This window comes from Sinohyriopsis cumingii, chromosome 16 (assembly GCF_028554795.1).
Source record: "Sinohyriopsis cumingii isolate HCF-2022 chromosome 16, ASM2855479v2, whole genome shotgun sequence".
Classification (NCBI taxonomy): Eukaryota; Metazoa; Mollusca; class Bivalvia; order Unionida; family Unionidae; genus Sinohyriopsis; species Sinohyriopsis cumingii.
In genome coordinates this window covers 37,600,547-37,623,641 of record NC_142976.1, presented here as the reverse complement: position 1 = coordinate 37,623,641, position 23,095 = coordinate 37,600,547, and the positions used below count along the sequence as shown (strand labels likewise).

The window sequence follows — 23,095 nt, the reverse complement described above, 5'->3', positions numbered from 1 at the left end:
TTGTGGGGGAGGGGTTCATTGATGTTTCATGAGGACAAGTAGATGATAAGAAAGGTTTTGGAGAGGAAGAGATAATGTCAAGGGGTCATATTATTTCATTGATAATAATATGTGTTCATCTATTTTACCTGAACTCCTGAAAACCATTTAAGAGAAGTTGTTAATATGTGATATCATGTTTTATGAGTATGAATAAATGACATGGAAGGTTTTCAGTTCTGGATACTGTTCTTGATGAGGAAAGAATTTGGGTAAAAGGTCATATTGTCATAGTTAATATGTACTCTTATTTTACCTTATCTAAATCAGTTAGAGGAGGATGATCAAATTTTATATGCAGTTTCATGAGGACAAGTCAAACCAGTTTTCAGCAGCCACACATGGATAGGCACAAACATGGCCTTTGTAGGAGGGTGACCTATGAACTTTCAAGGCAGGTTCAGCTTTCAGACTTGGTTCATGACAAATTTATGTATTATGAACCAAATAGTATTAGCATTATTATTATTTCATAGTTTTTATTATTAGCAATGGTAGTATGCTACCAACAATCATTTATTTAGTTAAGCTATTCAGTGAAAAGATAAATAACAAAATTTAATTTAAAAAATTAAACACAAGGATACTGGATCCTCACTTGTTTTGTTTTTTTGTTTGCCAATTACACTAGGTGTTATGTTCTCTCTTGTAGAGAAATAATGGTGTATGTATTTATTAATATTAATGGCTTTTATTCAGATCTTAAAGTGACAATTAACAAATTCCTGTAGTGTTTAAAGCTGATATGTTGACACCTTTGAGTTCACTGGATTACAGTAAGTACAGTCGAAATATGAAATGTTTAAACATCTATTTACATTATATATATTTATATATACTATGCCTTGCTCATCAAAGAAAAGAAGTTTAATTTGTATACTTGTAGTTGTCACTACTGATATGTTCCAGTTACCACTGAAGACAGGGTGAACCCACTACATGGTTAATAAACACATGGCCACTGAATGCAGAAAATGTTAGTATGGCCATTGTGACCAAGTGACCACTGAGCTCAGGTGACCATTTAGGACAGGTTTCGCTGTATGACAATACTTGTTTAAAAATCCCATCCCAGAGATGTTGGGTAGGGTGTTTGAAAAACTCACTGCAGCCAAAGAGATGGTGTGTTGACTTAAACCCTGGAGATGGTGTGTATGGTGTGTAGGATGATCAAAAAAGTTTTTTGTGATGGCTTCCCATGCTTTATTCTGATTGCATTGAGTGTATATTTTATCAGAAAGTTCAAGTTACATATGGCTGTAAGGGAATTTATTTTCCTGAATTATTATATCAGCTTGATCTACTTTTTCAGACAAGAATGTGTCAGTTGAGAAATTACTTTGAAGAAAAAATATCTCTCAAGTTGATACAGTTTGAATAACATTCCTCAAAATGTTGATCTTTCATCTGTTTGCTTTATTATTTCATTTAGCTCAAAGAGCCTAGCAAAGCAGATAGAGAGAACTGTTGCTTGAATCAACAAGATTAAAAATTAAGATAAAGATTATATCAGGTCTTAAATACAGCTTTGAGTGATCAAGTATGTTGGAGTCAAACTTGTTAGAGTCATTGGGTTTCTAATGTGACAAGTGATTTGGAGTCAGATCTGTTGGAGTTGTTCAATACAGAACTTTGTGTTATGTATGAAGTAAGCACTCCCTCACTATAAGGCTCTTCATTACAGTGTAAAAACCATTATATAGTACAATTATAAGCATAATACACTTCATTATAAGGCAGTCAGTGTACCATATGGCTTCCATGAACAGCATTATAATGATCAAGTATTGTATTTTTACTGCATTAGGAAAAGAGATTTTAAATTGCAGGAAACCTATTTAGTTGAAGAAAGGAAACTTGACTTGGCCTTTAGTAGATTGTTACATTCAATTTGGGGAATATTTTTCTATCTTGAACTATGAAAACTTAATGGTTCTGTTTTCTTTTTAGTTCTTGGTGAGCGTTACATTCCCCCAGACTTCAGAGTACACTTCGTGACCGGATTGAACAAGCATTCCTCTGGTGTTCTAGGTAAGACAAAAAATATTATCACCCTTTGCTGTACATTTGTAGAGGAGGAAGAAGGCTGCTTATGACATTGGTCATCAGTATTGTCTTTGAGGAAGTAAGGCCACTAATGGTGGTTTTGCTATGGTACTAATTTTACTTTTTGACTATGTTTTTGTGGTGTTCACATTGGTGGAAAAACGAGACTTAGCAGTAACTTTTTTTCTGCCATTGCTGGCATTAACAGTTAAAGTTTGGGTTGAAGTTTTTCTTTGGCATATATTTCCTCAACTTCTTGATGGCATTTTGTTAAATACTTTACATATATCATTATGAAGCTAAAACAGTTCATTGTCACAAACTCACATGTCCTTTTCACCTTAGGATCATGGTCACTTAGAAATGTTTTACCGTATTTCATGTTATTTTTTGTACAGCATCAAGCCATAAAAATAATAATTAAATCTATCATAAGTTTTCATACACAAAACTTCATATTTTTTATCGTCATCCTATTATTTTTTATACATAAAATGATCTACTGTGAAGATTTACTTTTGCCAAAGTGATAAAAAAGTACTGCCCTTTAAATTTTACAGATAAGAATAAGAGAAAAAAAATCATTGTTTTGTTGCATTTTTATTTATCGATTATTTTTATTTCATTTTGTTAAAATTGAAGACAGGTTTCCATTTTAAACGGCTTCAAAAGTATACCAAAGTTCCATTTAGGTACATCAAATGACCAGGGTATTGTTTTGCTAAGGAAGTTATGAATAGTGTCTAACTTTGGGCATGTTCTTAATTAAGGCATCGAATAGTGAAACAGGAGATTCATGCAATATAATAATCGTCGTTTATAATCATGCATGTAGGTCATTGATAAGTTCTTTCTTTTATTATTGTATTTCACTACATATTTTTGTGTTTTTTATTTGCATCACATTTCAAACAGTGTCAGAAGGAATACTTATGTATCACTTAGATATGCAAATGACTAGTTTATTCTTTGCTGAGTATATTTGGTATAATCCCATATGAGAAAAATAAATATTTGTTTCCTCAATGAAAAACAAACCCGAATTATGTTATCTTCACATAAATATGTATCTGAGGCATCTAATAATGAAAAAGAAAAAAAAGCTAAAGATAATAATTGATGTTTTTGTCATTACAATATATACCGCTTTTCATTAACAGCTGGACAACATCACTAATGAGTGCTCTTTATTACATCAAGTCAGTGTAACAAAGAAACGCACGCATTTGAAAATAAGTTCAGAAGCCATTTGAGTTTATTTATCCAGTAAAAATAATATCTCAGTACAGGATGAAGTGAAGACCACAGACCATTGGGCAATTAATGTTATTGTCTCAGTATAGTAATGGAGTAAAAACTATAAAAACCCAGTTAGTTTTAATCATAAATACAGAAGTCATCGAGTCCTTGAGTTTGATTTATATATAGGTGAATCTTCATAGATCTTGGACCGTTTGTGGTTGGACATGCCATTAAGTTTCTTTAAACCCCTGCCAAAGGGAGAGACTTTTATCCCACCACCACCTAAATGCACTAAACCACCAAACAAAAGGCAGAAAACTGGACCTGGACATCCCAGAAAAGACAAAGGTGAAGCCCATCACCTGTCTGTTACTGCAATTACCAAGATCGCTAATGGAAAAGATAATGCTGAACAGCACAAATCAAATATTCATACAGCAGATAATGCCATCATACCAAAAGATGCTATTGAAAAAGTGCCAATTGTTGCTGAAAAATTGTCTGAGCCTGCAGTAGACAAGGTGGACTACAGCAGAGGTATGAGGGATATAAGCCAGTTTCCTGGTACTTCAAAGTCACCAGTATGAGGAAAGAATAGGAAATGAGACAGTAACGATAAAATAAAAATTGTTTAGAAGGAAAAACTATGTGGAATTAGGCCCATAGCTGCAGAGTACCACCAAGTACTTTATCAAGCTGGATGAAAATGGAGTTTTTGAAAAATATTCAAAGGACAAAGAAAGGATCCATCCCAGGTGCCAGACAACCCTCGCATGAAAAGAAGCAAGAAATTTTATCCTGGTTACTCTGTATGCGGGACCATCATTTGCCTGTAACAACTGAGATGTTATAAAATTATGCTACTGCAGTTATTCAGGAGGAAAATCCAAAGTTTCAGGGCTCAAGAGAATGGGTTGATAGCTTTTTCAAGCGAAATTGACTTGTGCTGAGATGCAGAAATACAATATCAAAAAAACTACCTCGAGACATAGAGGAAAAAAATAGACTTCTTTACCAGATATATAAGAAGGCTGCGGGAGGAGGAATTTGAAGAATGTTTAATTGGAAATATGGACGAAACACCAGTGTATTTCCACTTGGTTCCAGGGAAGATAATTGATAAAGTCAGGACGTGAGAGGTGTGTATTAGAGCTACTGGCAGTGACAAGTGCCATTTAACTTGTGTATTGACATTCCTGGCATCTGGTGACTTGTGGCCACCCATGATAATCTTTCATGGAAAATAAAACTTAAAAAATGTTAAAATCCCAAAGGGAGTTTTAGTGAAAGTTCAACAAAAAGTATGGATGGATGAGCACCTAATGTTGGATTATATTAATGAAGTTGGAAAGTGCATGAAGCACACACCTTCTCTCCTGGTGCTGGATTCATTCTATGGCCATTTGACTCATATAGTTAAAAACAATGGCAGTAATCCCCGGTGAGTGCACAAGTAAACTGCAGCCACTGGATGTATATCTAAATAAACCTTTCAAGGACTGCTGTGGAAAAAATGATCAACGTACATGAAGGACCAGGCTTCCAAAAATATTACAACCAGGGAAGCTGGTGAGGAGGCAACCAAAAAAAATCCAGCCCCTTCAAAGCAGCAGATGATTGACTGGATTTTTGACGCCAGTGAAGAGTTCAAGAAGAAAAAGGACATGATAATCAGTAGTTTCAAAGTTACTGGCATTTCAAAAGCAATAAATGATCGAGAGGACCATTACATAAGGAGTGACAATGCAGCTCTATCGGAAAGTCTTTCTAGTGACGAAGAATGTGAATGGTTTGAGAGTTTTGAGCTGGAAGACTTGTAAACTCTTGAAAATTATGAATTTTTCAGTACATAATACTTTTGCATTTGTTCTGTATATTCGTCCCACGTTGGATCACAAATTATATCCTTGAAAATAACATGTTGTGTTTATAATATAAAAATATTTTTTGATACACGTTGCTTTATTGTTCTCTCTCTCCCTCTCTCTCTCTCTCTTTCTCTCTCTTAAATTCATTTGTCATTTTTTTTCCACTGGCTGCAGCACAAGTATCTATTGATTAATATTGTTCTTGAGCTAATGGGCTTGTCGTACACATTCTCAACACCCCGTGGGGACTCATTTCCCAATGCAGAGCCTCCTTCATTTGATATGTTGAGGTGAATCTGGTCTTCAATCCAGTATTTTCTGGAAAAGACCAAGCTAAAGGTCAAGCGTATTTAATTAGCATGTATATTACATCTGCATAGCCATGTGGCCTACTGACAATGGATCCATAATTACAATCAAGTAACTGAACAATATAGATTATTCTCTCTCTCTCTCTCTCTCTATCTCTCTCTCAGGCATGATCCTTTTATTTTTCGTACACGGTCATTACCACAAAATGATAATTATTTATTTTGCTTATAATTTTTCATACACTGAAATTAATGATTTTTTCGTAGATGAAATATTACATGAAATATGATGTTACGGTTTTGGTTGAAGTTGTTTATGTCCATAAATTTTCTTAACCCATTGATGGATTTTCTCATACTTAGATGCATGATTATGAAGCGACGACAGTTCATCCTGCAATGTGCTCACTCAACTTTTGACCTTGGGATTAAGGTCCCACATTTTACAGCTATGCATTGCTTGAGAGTTCATTATGTGGGCTCTGGCCAAGGCTAATCTGTCCCAGCAATGATTTTCTTGTTCTGATGGTCATATAATGACCATCAAAATAAAAATATGATATCATGACAGATATATTGGTCCAGCTCTGACCTTGTTGCTAACTGCTGAGTGGTCATTAGAAGGTGAAACCTGTTAGTTTCACACTAAGTGGTTTTGTAACCTGTATTCTATATGTAATCAAATGTACTTAAAGCACTCATTTATTTTGCAGTATGTAGTGTTGGCAGTGGAAGAGAATACCTTAGTGCAATCAAAATGGCTAGATACTTGCGGGTAAGTCACATTTGGTTTCCTGGTAGTTAGAATAAATGAAATTCTCCCTTCATGGCATTGTAGTTACACATTGGGTTGTTTATCTATTCATTAGTCACTTGGGTCACTTATATGGTCATCAGTCTGAACACCTCATGGCTTTCCTACAAATTTCCAGTTTAGAAATATTTTGATAGAGTGATGCAATCTAAAAGAAAAATTGACAAAACTGACATGGAACTCGATCACATGATAAAGTATATTAGGCAGAACCAAGTCAAGTGCATTTTGATACATAAATGGATTTGTTTGCACAAGTTCAAAAAATGACTTGTGAAATATGCTCGGAAAAGAAACCTGGAAAGAATAATTTGTCCTGTATAATTCCAGTTTGCACTGGTGTTCTGAACCAGCAGGAAATGTTGTATGTGATTGTGTCATTTACTTGTATCAAGTTTGAAGAGATCTAGGCCATTATGTTTTATATGGATAAAGTTTCAGCAGTAAAAATGCTGATAGCATCCTCTGACATTGATAATAATGTCGGCAGTCATGACTTAGGGTTTTATCTGTAATGAGTCTGTGATGACTTATAAGCATGATAACACAAACAAGCAGGATTGTATTTTGTGCATATAATTTTGAAAACACCATTAATGATGCCCGCTCATAACATTTTTTCTCGAAACAATTAGTATTAATTATGAAGTTAATCAAACTTTGAATGTGATACATCTTGCCAGTATCCGAAACAATCTCAATAATTTTCTGTCTATGATATCATGTTCAGGGTCAAACAACATGCTGACAATGTTCATAATTCACTTATCTTGTGAACATGTTAATTCAAAGATTTAAGAAAATGTTTTCATTACCAAATTGGTATCTTGGAATTTCCAATGAACTTATGGGATGATTTAGGTACAAAGCAACTGAAAGGAAAGAAATAAAGATAAGAAACGTGTTTTGAAAATTTCAGCAGATTCTTTTCATTCAACAAAGCATCAGTCCCTTTGAGAGACTCTTGCTTGTGAGGTACCAATTTTTTGTGATTACTATGAGCTAAATGTTTGTGAGGTACCAATTTTTTGTGGTTACTATGAGCCAGATGTTTGTGAGGTACCAATTTGTTGTGGTTACTATGAGCCAGATGTTTGCGAGGTACCAATTTGTTGTGGTTACTATGAACCAGATGTTTGTGAGGTACCAATTTGTTGTGGTTACTATAAGCCAGATGTTTGTGAGGTACCAATTTGTTGTGGTTACTATGAACCAGATGTTTGTGAGGTACCAATTTGTTGTGGTTACTATGAGCTAAATGTTTGTGAGGTACCAGTGTGTTGTGGTTACTATGAGCCAGATGTTTGTGAGGTACCAATTTGTTGTGGTTACTATGAGCCAGATGTTTGTGAGGTACCTGTTTCGTGAATGTAGTTACTGGTGAAAACATAATTTTTGGCAAAAAAGAATATACCATATTTAGACATATACAGTGCATAATCAGGGATCAAACTTAAGACTTTAGAGGTGCAAAGTAAGTGTGCTAAAGCTGCTCTGTCCTGCTTACACATTTAGAGCCTTACCAATTGTTGGAATGATTTGCTTATGTTGGGTCAAAGTCTGAATCCCATGATGAACCTAAACAGCTGACCCATTTAAGAGACTGACATCTACAATTCAAAAATGAGATATTTTCATCGTATCAGAGAACCAAATATTTTATTTTGTATCTTGTTCTTAATACAGTTAGGACTAACAACTTTCCTACCCAGCAAACAGTTTGTAATTTCATGATTAAAAAAATGTTCGGACTGTGTTTTTAAAGTGTCAGTATATTAAGGTATCTGCAACACTTAGCAAGCTTACATAGTATGAACCTGAATGCATGTTGTAATATATAAAATCAGCTGGCTTATCCTCCCCATCACCTGACTTCTGCCCATGTCAGTATGAATTTTTTGCTACATCAGAGTTTCAAGCCCACAGCATCTTATCTTTTCAATGAGTTTCGAGGAAATTTTATTTGTGCAAAGTGGGGATAGGGGATGCATTACATCTGCAGCATAACTGGTGCGTTAATCAGTGGTGTATTCTAAATTTTTTATTATTCACCAATGGGTGTCATTTTTCATTGCAGGTTTATCATGTACGAGGCAAATTTGGTTGGGCAACTGACAATTTTTCTCCTAAAGGAAAAATTCTGAATAGGTCAACTTACCGTAAGTTCATTCTTTATAAGGGTTTTCTAGTTATTATGATGCCTAGTTATTAGCTGGAAAACCTTTACATTTATTATATAAACATAAATACATGTATCAGTGTTGCACATGGAGCACAGGATTACAGCTTTCCCACAACATTTTGTTACATGTCCTCCAAATTTTGTAGCATGCTTTTTTGCTTAAAAAAATATGCCTATAGGTTTTTGTTAGCGGATGTCGATCCACATCTGTGTCCAAATCACTAAAGCTGATTGGCCAAGTTGCAATGTAAAGTCTTTTATGGCCACTAGATTGAATTGAGATTGAATTAATGACATTTAATTATTGATTTATTAATTTGAAAACAAAATTATTTAAGAAAACATATATATTTATAATAGTAAATACTGGTATGGTATGAGAGCAAGATCTCATGTTGTAGATCATTTCACGTTAACCAGATATTCAAACATGTTTGAATGAATTATCTGATTATTATGCAAATTTATTGCAATAATGTCATTGCCAAGTGGAATGTGATAGTACAATACAGATGACAAAGTTAAGGTGGCTGAACTGATGAAGCAAATATGATTATCAAATCATTTTTAGCAGTACAAATGCATTATGTACAACTAACATCCATTGTCTCTTTAAAATATTGTATATCCCCAAAGCTGAAGTGGGTGGGGGGACAGTGTCCCATGTTTCCTGTTTTGGGGATTCTAGGTCAACACTGATGTGCATCCACAACATAGAAGAGGGGTATGTATGTGTGTGTGTGTGTGTGTGTGTGTAATATTCATGTCAAGTACTGCTACAGCTACATTGTTTACATCTGATGTACATCCACATAGAAGAAAGGAGGCAGGTAATATTCATGTCAAGTACTGCTATGGCTACAGTGTTCACATCTGATGTACATCCACATAGAAGAAAGGAGGTGGGTAATATTCATGTCAAGTACTGCTACGGCTACAGTATTCACATCTGATGTACATCCACAACGTAGAAGAGGGGTGTGTATGTAATATTCATGTCAAGTACTGCTATGGCTACAGTGTTTACATCTGATGTATATCCACGTAGAAGAAAGGTGGCAGGTAATATTCATGTCAAGTACTGCTATGGCTACAGTGTTCACATCTGATGTACTTCCACATAGAAGAAAGGAGGTGGGTAATATTCATGTCAAGTACTGCTACGGCTACAGTATTCACATCTGATGTACATCCACAGCGTAGAAGAGGGGTGTGTGTATGTAATATTCATGTCAAGTACTGCTACGGCTACATTGTTTACATCTGATGTACATCCACATAGAAGAAAGGAGATGGGTAATATTCATGTCAAGTACTGCTATGGCTACAGTGTTCACATCTGATGTACATCCACAGCATAGAAGAAAGGGGGCAGGTAATATTCATGTCAAGTACTGCTAAGGCTACAGTGTTCACATCTGATCTACATCCACATAGAAGAAAGGGAGTGGGTAATATTCATGTTAAGTACTGCTAAGGCTACAGTGTTCACATCTGATGTACATCCACATAGAAGAAAGGGGGCAGGTAATATTCATGTTAAGTACTGCTAAGGCTACAGTGTTCACATCTGATGTACATCCACATAGAAGAAAGGGAGTGGGTAATATTCATGTTAAGTACTGCTAAGGCTACAGTGTTCACATCTGATGTACATCCACATAGAAGAAAGGGGGCAGGTAATATTCATGTTAAGTACTGCTAAGGCTACAGTGTTCACATCTGATGTACATCCACATAGAAGAAAGGGGGCAGGTAATATTCATGTTAAGTACTGCTAAGGCTACAGTGTTCACATCTGATGTTCATCCACATAGAAGAAAGGGGGCAGGTAATATTCATGTCAAGTACTGCTAAGGCTACAGTGTTCACATCTGATGTACATCCACATAGAAGAAAGGGGGCAGGTAATATTCATGTTAAGTACTGCTAAGGCTACAGTGTTCACATCTGATGTTCATCCACATAGAAGAAAGGGGGCAGGTAATATTCATGTTAAGTACTGCTAAAGCTACAGTGTTCACATCTGATGTACACCCACAACATAGAAGAAAGGGGGCGGGTAATATTCATGTCACTGCTAAGGCTACAGTGTTCACATCTGATGTACATCCACAACATAGAAGAAAGGGGGCGGGTAATATTCATGTCACTGCTAAGGCTACAGTGTTCACATCTGATGTACATCCACATAGAAGAAAGGGAGCGGGTAATATTCATGTCAAGTACTGCTACGGCTACAGTGTTCACATCTGATGTACACCCACAACATAGAAGAAAGGGGGCAGGTAATATTCATGTCACTGCTAAGGCTACAGTGTTCACATCTGATGTACATCCACATAGAAGAAAGGGGGCAGGTAATAATCATGTCACTGCTAAGGCTACAGTGTTCACATCTGATGTACATCCACAACATAGAAGAAAGGGGGCGGGTAATATTCATGTCACTGCTAAGGCTACAGTGTTCACATCTGATGTACATCCACATAGAAGAAAGGGAGCGGGTAATATTCATGTCAAGTACTGCTACGGCTACAGTGTTCACATCTGATGTACACCCACAACATAGAAGAAAGGGGGCAGGTAATATTCATGTTAAGTACTGCTAAGGCTACAGTGTTCACGTCTGATGTACATCCACATAGAAGAAAGGGGGCAGGTAATATTTATGTTAAGTACTGCTAAGGCTACAGTGTTCACATCTGATGTACATCCACATAGAAGAAAGGGGGCAGGTAATATTCATGTCAAGTACTGCTATGGCTACAGTGTTCACATCTGATGTACATCCACATAGAAGAAAGGGGGCAGGTAATAATCATGTCACTGCTAAAGCTACAGTGTTCACATCTGATGTACATCCACATAGAAGAAAGGGGGCAGGTAATAATCATGTCACTGCTAAAGCTACAGTGTTCACATCTGATGTACATCCACATAGAAGAAAGGGGGCAGGTAATAATCATGTCACTGCTAAGGCTACAGTGTTCACATCTGATGTACATCCACAACATAGAAGAAAGGGGATGGGTAATATTCATGTCACTGCTAAGGCTACAGTGTTCACATCTGATGTACATCCACATAGAAAAAAGGGAGCGGGTAATATTCATGTCAAGTACTGCTACGGCTACAGTGTTCACATCTGATGTACATCCACAACATAGAAGAAAGGGGGCAGGTAATATTCATGTTAAGTACTGCTAAGGCTACAGTGTTCACATCTGATGTACATCCACATAGAAGAAAGGGGGCAGGTAATATTCATGTTAAGTACTGCTAAGGCTACAGTGTTCACATCTGATGTACATCCACATAGAAGAAAGGGGGCAGGTAATATTCATGTCAAGTACTGCTATGGCTACAGTGTTCACATCTGATGTACATCCACAACATAGAAGAAAGGGGGCAGGTAATATTCATGTTAAGTACTGCTAAGGCTACAGTGTTCACATCTGATGTACATCCACATAGAAGAAAGGGGGCAGGTAATATTCATGTTAAGTACTGCTAAGGCTACAGTGTTCACATCTGATGTACATCCACATAGAAGAAAGGGGGCAGGTAATATTCATGTCACTGCTAAGGCTACAGTGTTCACATCTGATGTACATCCACAACATAGAAGAAAGGGGGCAGGTAATATTCATGTCACTGCTAAGGCTACAGTGTTCACATCTGATGTACATCCACAACATAGAAGAAAGGGGGCGGGTAATATTCATGTCACTGCTAAGGCTACAGTGTTTACATCTGTAAACAGCTTAGTTTAGTTTACTGTGTTACAACTCTGGGTCTTTAAATATTTAACAGAAAGCAGTGAAACCAACAACTTAAGTAAAATCAACAAGCAATTTATGTCTCTACAATGCAAAGTGAATGTTCAAGAGACACTTAAAGTTTTGTAAATTAAATTTCAAATGTTCTATCAAAGATCCAAAACAACAGAACAGTAGAATATTCTAAATGAATTCAAATAGTCTTTAATGTCCTGATATAACAAAGTGATGTAGTCCAGAATGTTTCTGAATGAGTTCACAATAATCCAAGGTAATGTATACAAATCCAAACTTCAATGAATTCATATTCTAATGGACTTGACCATGCCACTCCTGTCTTTTATTGATCTCCTGACATTGGCTTCATATTCTAGAGACTTGACCATGCCACTCCTGACCTTTTATTGATCTCCTGACATTGGCTTCATATTCTAATGGACTTGACCATGCCATTCCTGTCTTTGATTGATCTTCTTATTTCTAATGAATTTGAGGAAAGGTATAATATTGTTTTATAGTGATTAAGGAGAAAGGTATGACATTATTTTTTAGTGATTAAGGAGAAAGGTATGACATTGTTTTGTAGTAGATAAAGGAGAAAGGTATGACATTGTTTTGTAGTGGTTAAAGAGAAAGGTATGACATTGTTTTGTAGTAGATAAAGGAGAAAGGTATGACATTGTTTTGTAGTGATAAAGGAGAAAGGTATGACATTGTTTTATAGGGATAAAGGAGAAAGGTATGACATTGTTTTGTAGTAATTAAGGAGAAATGTATGACATTGTTTTGTAGTGATTAAGGAGAAAGATATGGCATTGTTTTGTGGTAGATGAAGGAGAAAGGTATGATGAAGGAGAAAGGTATGACATTATTTTGTAGTAATTAAGGAGAAAGGTATGATATTGTTTTGTAGTAATTATGGAGAAAGGTATGATATTGTTTTGTAGTAATTATGGAGAAAGGTATGACATAGTTTTATAGTGATAAAGGAAAAAGGTATGACATTGTTTTGTAGTGATTAAGGAGAAAGTTATGACATTGTTTTGTAGTGATAAAGGAGAAAGGTATGACATTGTTTTGTAGTGATAAAGGAGAAAGGTATGACATTGTTTTATAGGGATAAAGGAGAAAGGTATGACATTGTTTTGTAGTAATTAAGGAGAAATGTATGACTTGGTTTTGTAGTGATTAAGGAGAAAGATATGACATTGTTTTGTGGTAGATGAAGGAGAAAGGTATGACATTATTTTGTAGTAATTAAGGAGAAAAGTATGATATTGTTTTGTAGTAATTATGGAGAAAGGTATGATATTGTTTTGTAGTAATTATGGAGAAAGGTATGACATAGTTTTGTAGTGATAAAGGAGAAAGGTATGACATTGTTTTGTAGTGATTAAGGAGAAAGTTATGACATTGTTTTTTAGTGATGAAGGAGAAAGGTATGACATTGTTTTGTAGGGATAAAGGTGAAAGGTATGACATTGTTTTATAGGGATAAAGGAGAAAGGTATGACATTGTTTTATAGGGATAAAGGAGAAAGGTATGACATTGTTTTGTAGGGATAAAGGAGAAAGGTATGACATTGTTTTATAGGGATAAAGGTGAACATTGCTACTCTTCAGCATTAAATCCACATCATCATGTGATTCTAAATCAGATGATACTTGAATGTTCAAACATTTATAGCTGAAAGAAAAAGTTATTCCTAAGATTAACAAAGCATTAAAGTGCCCTACATGCTTTTTGATGGAGGATATGTTCATTTCTTATCTTCCTACAGTTACTTTTATTATTTTCAGATCATATCAAAAAGTCTATACTGGACAAAGTTTGTGCCACTGTTCAGGCAGGACATCAGAGATTCATGTTTGAGTAAGTTATATTCCATTCCAAAAGGAAGAATTCTTGCTGTAATTGAAACTCAAAAGTATCACTGTTTAAGGAATCATTTGGAATTTTAAAGTATGACTATTTAAAGAATTATTTGGAGTTTTAAAGTATGAATATTTAGGGAATTTTTAGGTAATTTTAAAGTAAACATTTTTAACAAATCATTTGGTGTTTTAAAAGTATGAATATTTAGGGAATCTTTAGGGTCTTTCATTTGAAAATGTTAATATTTAGCTCTGCTGGTCATAGGACAGATGAACCTATGGGATATATGTTGTCCATCTTCTATCATCTGTCGGTATAAATTTATCACTTTTCCTCCTAAACATCTTGGGTTATTGCCATGAAACTCTACTGACTAAGGACAAGTCGCTCCTAAATGAAAATAAGTTTTACTTGAATATTTGCCAGGTGTCCTGTTTTTCCCATATTTGTCCTATATTTTGGACCTGAATACACGTGTCAGTTTGTCTTCCTAAAAATACATTTTTTATTTTAGAAAAAAATAATTATTAACAATTTCCTTGCAATTTTCTGTTTAGTACGGGCACTCTGTTACATTCTGATGGAAATGTATCACATGTATATAGGAACAGAGTTCTAAATTATGATTGGTTTATTTAAAATTGAGGCTACTATGCCCATCTTTAACTGCCATCTTTGTAATATTCAGCTTCTATCATGTTGAAAAATAAAGCAGAATATTCAGAATTTTCTCCAGGAAAGACAAGAAAACAGAATTGGAAAGACTATTGTGCCATCTTGTTTAGATTTGTAAAACCATCTAGTAAAGGAGAAAACTTTACGTTTTGCAAATTGTGAGGTATCAATTTTTTGTGGTTACAATGAATGAATTACCAAATATATAAAAATGTAAAAGAAGTTATCGGCTCTTTTTTATACAGTTTACCTGTGAAGTTCAGGAAGTGAAAATGACCAAGTACAGCTAGCACTTTTTTGAAAGGTGCACATCTGAAGTAAGGCCAAGCTGTATAATCTATAACCCATGGTACACCGTCAGTCATACACCAAAATAAAGGGAATTAAAGGTTCTTTGAATTACAAGATCATTTTTAAATAGCCAGTATAACCAGTGTGGAAAGCCATGGAAATTCTTTATCTTTAAAATCCTAACCCTATGCAAAATATGAAACTAAAGGGATGGTCTTTTCAGTGTGGGGTTTTGATATTCCTCCTAAAGGGATGGTCTTTTCAGTGTGGGGTTTTGATATTCCTTCTAAAGGGATGGTCTTTTCAGTGTGGGGTTTTGATATTCCTCCTAAAGGGATGGTCTTTTCAGTGTGGGGTTTTGATATTCCTCCTAAAGGGATGGTCTTTTCAGTGTGGGGTTTTGATATTCCTCCTAAAGGGATGGTCTTATCAATGTGGGGTTTTGATATTCCTCCTAAAGGGACACTCTTATCAATGTGGGGTTTTGATATTCCTCCTAAAGGGACACTCTTATCAATGTGGGGTTTTGATATTCCTCCTAAAGGGATAGGCTTATCAATGTGGGGTTTTGATATTCCTCTTAAAGGGATAGGCTTATCAATGTGGGGTTTTGATATTCCTCCTAAAGGGATAGGCTTATCAATGTGGAGTTTTGATTTAAAGATTTCAGATTATGTCTCATTGGTCCTAAATCAAAATGTTACTGATCATTGGTTATCTTCTTGAAAATCTAATTATCAATATTCCTCCATAAAGGATGTTTTTATCAATGTGGGGTTTTGATTATCCATATTCCTCCTTAAAGGATGGTCTTATCAATGTAGAATTTTGATTATTAATGTTCTTCCTTAAGAGATGTTCTTATCAATGTGGTATTTTGATTATCAATATTCCTTCTTATGGGATGTTCTTATCAATTTGGGGGTTTTGATTTTCAGTATTCCTCCTTAAGGGATGGTCTTATCAATGTGGTGTTTTGATTATCAATATTCCTCCTTAAGGGATGTTCTTATCAATGTGGGGTTTTGATTATCAATATTCCTCCTTAAGGGATGTTCTTATCAATGTGGTGTTTTGATTATCAATATTCCTCCTTAAGGGATGTTCTTATCATTGTGGGGTTTTGATTATCATTATTCCTCCTTAAGGGATGTTCTTATCAATGTGGGGTTTTGATTATCAATATTCCTCCTTAAGGGATGTTCTTATCAATGTGGGGTTTTGATTATCAATATTCCTCCTTAAGGGATGTTCTTATCAATGTGGGGTTTTGATTATCAATATTCCTCCTTAAGGGATGTTCTTATCAATGTGGGGTTTTGATTATCAATATTCCTTCTTAAGGGATGTTTTTATCAATGTGGGATTTTGATTATCCATATTCCTTCTTAAGGGATGTTCTTATCAATGTGGGGTTTTGATTATCAATATTCCTCCTAAAGGGATTATCTTATCATTGTGGGGTTTTGATATTCCTCCTAAAAGGATGGTCTTATCACTGTGGGGTTTTGATATTCCTCCTGAAGGGATACTCTTATCATTGTGAGGTTTTGATATTCCTCCTAAAGGGATGGTCTTATCACTGTGGGGTTTTGATATTCCTCCTGAAGGGATACTCTTATCATTGTGAGGTTTTGATATTCCTCCTAAAGGGATGGTCTTATCAATGTGGGGTTTTGATATTCCGCCTAAAGGGATAGGCTTATCAATGTGGGGTTTTGATATTCATCCTAAAGGGATGGTGATATTAATGTGGGGTTTTGATTTTTCTCCTAAAGGGATACTCTTATCAATGTGGGGTTTTGATGTAACTCAACTGGGGTTCGAACCCATGACCTCGCGAATCCGAGGTGGATGCTCTAACTACATAAGCCACTGGAGAAGATTTTAAAGGTCAGAGATTTTGTCTATGTTTTTTTTAGCATTACCAGCATGAATAGATTTTTGTCAAGTCCATTTTGTGGATGTTTCCAGTCAATGCCTTGAATAATGCCATGTAGATAATGGATGGGGGTGAGTAATAGTATTCATCAATTTAACCCAACATAATCAAAGGTGTATATCTGGACAATGAGAAAAGTTTAATAACTGTTTTTTCCCCATCAGGTTCAAGATCAGTGGCCATGAAAAGGAAACATTATCTTGTAAACATATCAACTCAGAAATGTTAGAAAATATTTTTATTGCCAAATTTAGTATGTTAAAGTTTCTCAAGCGCATAAAGACCACTCTGTGGCCTAGTGATTAGAGCATCCATCTCAAATGCAGAAAGTTGCGTGTTCAAGCCCCAGCCAAGTCATACCAAAGACATAAATATGGTACTAATAGCTGCCTCACTAGGAGCTCAGCATTAAGAGGTTAGTGTTGGGACTAGTGGACCTGGTGTAAGAATAATGTGACTGTTTTGGACATCATGCTACATGTCTGCGGCATGATGCCCCAGTGCTAGACATCACTATAAACTGCCACATTGAAGACATTGTAGTGATATGACTGAAATTTTAGAAAAAGCTATGTTAAAAATCCAAATCACATGCACACACACAAGAGATTTTTGCAATACTCAGTAGTTAAAATGAAGAAACAGTCCTTTCTTGCATTCCTGGAAATTCTCTCTGGCCAGTAAAGCTGCTAACTGACCTCAGAGGACAGCCTTTTATGCTTTTGAGTGATCAGGGAAGGAAGCCAGTTATTCTGCTGATATAGGTCTCACCAGGCTGAAGTGGGCACTTTGGAATTCCCACCAGGCTGAACTGAGCACTCATGGATGTAAGTCTTAGAGGGTTAAAGCTGGAAAATATAGTCTCTTACCTCTATTCCACTGCCTGAGTGTGTCAAGTCAGAGAACAGCCCTAATCTTGTGAGCTGATATACATATGAAATTCATCTATCTTGAATTTTTTTCTTGTGGGCCAAGCACATAACCCAACTGGTACAGGGCAACAAAGCCTGAGTAAAAGTATCGCCCCCTTTTAACTCTAAAAGGCTACCTTCCCAGGTCACTCATTATTATAACATACTACTTCCCAGGCCACTCATTAATATAACATGCTACTTCCCAGGCCACTCATTAATATAACATACTACTTCCCAGGCCACTCGTTAATATAACATGCTACTTCCCAGGTCACTCATTAATATAACATTCTACTTCCCAGGCCACTCATTAATATAGCATGCTACTTCCCAGGCCACTCATTAATATAATGCACTACTTCCCAGGCCACTTGTTAATATAACATGATGCTTCCCAGGCCATTCATTAATATAACATGATACTTCCCAGGCCACTCATTAATATAACACACTACTTCCAAGGCCACTTGTTAATATAACATGATGCTTCCCAGACCACTTATTAATATAACATGCTACTTCCCAGGTCACTCATTAATATAACATGCTGCTTCCCAGGCCATGCATTAATATAACATGCTGCTTCCCAGGTCACTCATTAAAATAACATGCTACTTCCCAGATCACTCATTAATATAACATGCTGCTTCCCAGGTCACTCATTAATATAACGTGATACTTCTCAGGCCACTCATTAATATAACATGCTGCTTCCTAGGCCACTCATTAATATAACATGCTACTTCCCAGGCCACTCATTAATATAACATGCTACTTCCTAGGCCACTCATTAATATAACATGCTACTTCCCAGGTCATTCATTAATATAACATGCTACTTCCTAGGCCACTCATTAATATAACATGCTACTTCCCAGGCCACTCATTAATATAGCATGCTACTTCCCAGGCCACTCATTAATACAACACACTACTTCCCAGGCCACTTGTTAATATAACATGCTACTTCCCAGGCCATTCATTAATATAACATGCTACTTCCCAGGCCACTCATTAATATAACAAGCTATTCCCAGACCACTCATTAATACAACACACTACTTCCCAGGCCACTTGTTAATATAACATGATGCTTCACAGGCCACTCATTAATATAACATGCTATTCCCCAGGTCACTCATTAATATAACATGCTACTTCCCAGGCCACTCATTCATATAACGTGATGCTTCACAGGCCACTCATTAATATAACATGATAACTCCCAGGCCACTCATTGATATAGCATGCTACTTCCCAGGCCACTCATTGATATAGCATGCTACTTCCCAGGCCACTCATTAATATAACATGCTACTTCCCAGGCCACTCATTAATATAACATGATAACTCCCAGGCCACTCATTGATATAGCATGCTACTTCCCAGGCCACTCATTGATATAGCATGCTACTTCCCAGGTCACTCATTAAAATAACATGCTACTTCCCAGGTCACTCATTAATATAATATGCTACTTTCCATGCCACCTAGCATTATTATAAATTTACAAGATTTGTTGTAACAAACATTTCCTCTAAATTGCACCCACAGTGACCATGCACCAACCTCAGCCTATATTTCGCAGATAACTGGAAGCTGCTGCATGTACATTAGGAGACTAAAGACAGGGACAACTGCCTCCTCTTACCTTTTCTTTTAACATATTATGATGAGGTAATTTTTGGGTGAAAATATGTTGGACTATAACATGAGCACACCTTCTAAGCACACTCTGTTGTTACATCCCTGAGTGTGTACACCTTCTAAGCACACTCTGTTGTTACATCCCTGAAAGAGTGTGCACATCTTCTCCAGTAGTAACTGACAAGTGACATGATTTGGCACCAGTACCTAAATCCAAGGGGTGACTACTCATCCGACTTTCATTTCACCAAGCAGATGATTTTTACCACTTTTGATGCTGCTTACAGATTTGGTGAATGTCTTTGTTTATTTGAGAGGGATGCATTTGTAAGGCAGTGGATGTACTCTTAAAATGTTATGATCAGGCAAGTGTTATCAAAAAACATACTTTCCTCCTAAAATTGGTATAACTGAATAGGTGCATTTGATCAGGTGTCTGCACCTTAAAGACATAAATATCTGATCTGTTCAAGAGTACATGTTATATGTTTGTTAGAACATTTAACATAATTGTTAGAAAGAAATAAAAGAAATTTTGGAGAATTTAGTATGTATTTTTGTTTATTGCAGTTATGCAGGTGTAACCCAGGACAGCCAAGAAGCATATGAGTTGGCAGCAGCAGGAATCGTCAGACCAGAACACAGTGATACACCTCCGATGATATATGGATGTCATGTGATTGACTTCAATCTTCCAGACTTTGCATTAGGTATGCATTTGTACTTAATCACTTTGGCTTCTTTTAATGATACAGAGTTGAAAAACTTTGCTGTCAGGGGTTACATAACAAGGTAAACAACATTGCACTTGAGTTTTTAGAGATCCAACTTGAACTTGTGCTTAAAAAATTAAAGAATAAGAGGGCAGATAAAGATACAGCATGTATAATGTAGATTAAAAACATGTGAAAAACTTCAGGATATCTGATTGTGAGTAATGAGTATTGCTGTATTAATTCATAGTGAAAAGATGGTGACATAATATTTGCTTCCATCCATCCATTTTTTCATTTCTCCATCTGTCAGCATTTCTTCTGCAGGGTCATTTTATGACATTTGAGATCCTTTTATGATACTTGTCACAGTTACTGTATGGGTCATTATTAGAGGGTTTGTCACATATTACGTCTGGGGCCATATCTTTATGGTTGGTACAATTACTGTATGGATCCTTATTAGAGGGTTTGTCACAAAATATGCTTGGGGTCATATCTTTATGATTGGTACAGTTACTGTATGGATCCTTATTAGAGGGTTTGTCACATATTACATTTGGGGCCATATCTTTATGGTTGGTACAATTACTGTATGGATTGTTATTAGAGGGTTTGTCACATATTACATTTGGGGCCATATCTTCATGATTGGTACAATTACTATATGGATCATTATAAGAAGGTTTGTTACATATTACATTTGGGGCCATATTTTTATGGTTGGTACAGTTACTGTATGGATCGTTATTAGAGGGTTTGTCACATATTACATTTGGGGCCATATCTTTATGATTGGTACAATTACTATATAGATCGTTATAAAAAGGTTTGTTACATGTTACATTTGAGGCCATATTTGTATGATTGGTACAATTACTGTATGGATCATTATTAGAGGGTTTGTCACAAAATACGTTTGGGGTCATATCTTTATGATTGGTACAGTTACTGTATGGATCGTTATTAGAGGGTTTGTCACATATTATATTTGGGGTCATATCTTTATGGCTGTTACAATTACTGTATGGATTGTTATTAGAGGGTTTGTCACATATTTCATTTGGGGCCATATCTTTATGATTGGTACAATTACTATATGGATCATTATAAGAAGGTTTGTTACATATTACATTTGAGGCCAGATTTTTATGGTTGGTACAATTACTGTATGGATCGTTATTAGAGGGTTTGTCACATATTACATTTGGGGTCATATCTTTATGGCTGTTACAATTACTGTATGGATCATTATTAGATGGTTTGTCACATAATACATTTGGAGCCATATCTTTATGGTCATGGTTAGTGATTGGTTTTGTCTTTTTCATTCCCATAGTACAGCTATTAAGCTGTTTTAGAAAGAGTGATGAAACTTAAAACATTATTCTTTTTCTTCTAATTGGTGTATCATAATATCACATTCATGGTCATATAAGCATTGTGAAAATGATGCAGACTGTGATAAATATGCAGGCAGGCAATTTATATAATTTTACCATGTGTTAAGACAGTCATTCAAATGTGGTACCTGTCCAACATTGTGTATAAGCCAGGGGAATGACAGGCACTGTCCAGTGTTGTGATATTAAGACTGCATCAGGCATTACTTATTTTAAGACTGCATAATGCTTTACTAGTATTAAGACTGCATCGGGCATTACTTATTTTAAGACTGCATCAGGCATTACTTGTTTTAAGACTGCATAATGCTTTACTAGTTTTAAGACTGCATAATGCTTTACTAGTTTTAAGACTGCATCAGGCATTACTTATTTTAAGACTGCATCAGGCATTACTTATTTTAAGACTGCATAATGCTTTACTAGTTTTAAGACTGCATCGGGCATTACTTATTTTAAGACTGCATCAGGCATTACTTATTTTAAGACTGCATAATGCTTTACTAGTTTTAAGACTGCATCAGGCATTACTTGTTTTAAGACTGCATCAGGCATTACTTGTTTTAAGACTGCATCAGGCATTACTTATTTTAAGACTGCATCAGGCATTACTTATTTTAAGACTGCATAATGCTTTACTAGTTTTAAGACTGCATCGGGCATTACTTATTTTAAGACTGCATCAGGCATTACTTGTTTTAAGACTGCATCAGGCATTACTTATTTTAAGACTGCATAATGCTTTACTAGTTTTAAGACTGCATCAGGCATTACTTGTTTTAAGACTGCATCAGGCATTACTTATTTTAAGACTGCTTCAGGCATTACTTGTTTATGGTGAATCATCATTCACTGCATCTTCGTTGAAAGTTGTAGTCACTGATCACCATTATTCTTTCCTTTTGGCTCTAATACTCAGAAACAATTGGAGATTCAGGCATGAAACTTTGTAAACTTAAACAGTACTATCAGAAAATCACAGGGTCATATTAAGGTATAGGTCATATTATCAAGGTCAAATGTCAGCATTACTTAATATTTGTTTCCTTAAGTCTACAATCAATGGAGACAGAAAGGTATTATTAGGTAACATGGTTTGTTAGTAACCCATTTTGGAACGATTTTAATCGAAGGGAAATTTACTTAGTGATATGCTTGTGCCAAGTCCAGGTAAGTTTTCTGCTGACTGGCATCATTCCATAATAGGTCACTAAGACACAATGCTATGAATTTTCTCGACAGATGACCTTACCTATCCTATTTTCTTATAGCATCATGTGATTTTCATGTGGAGGCAAGACTGAAAAAATGTTGAGTACTTTGTAGAAAAATTAATGTTTTGTGATTTCA

The 23,095-nt window shown here is 35.7% G+C and overlaps 1 protein-coding gene across 2 annotated transcripts in view; it reads left to right on the top strand.

Annotated features, from left to right (window-relative positions):
• The window catches only part of LOC149780226 (pseudouridylate synthase TRUB2, mitochondrial-like), a 32,989-nt gene that overhangs the window by 8,501 nt on the left and 1,393 nt on the right, over positions 1–23,095 (top strand). For both annotated transcript variants that reach the window (XM_089936996.1, XM_089936997.1), the window contains exons 4-8: positions 1,990–2,070; positions 6,220–6,281; positions 8,398–8,479; positions 14,085–14,157; positions 20,200–20,339. In XM_089936996.1, coding sequence (XP_089793122.1) covers positions 1,990–2,070; positions 6,220–6,281; positions 8,398–8,479; positions 14,085–14,157; positions 20,200–20,339 — 438 coding nt within the window. The remainder of the gene's footprint in view (positions 1–1,989; positions 2,071–6,219; positions 6,282–8,397; positions 8,480–14,084; positions 14,158–20,199; positions 20,340–23,095) is intronic.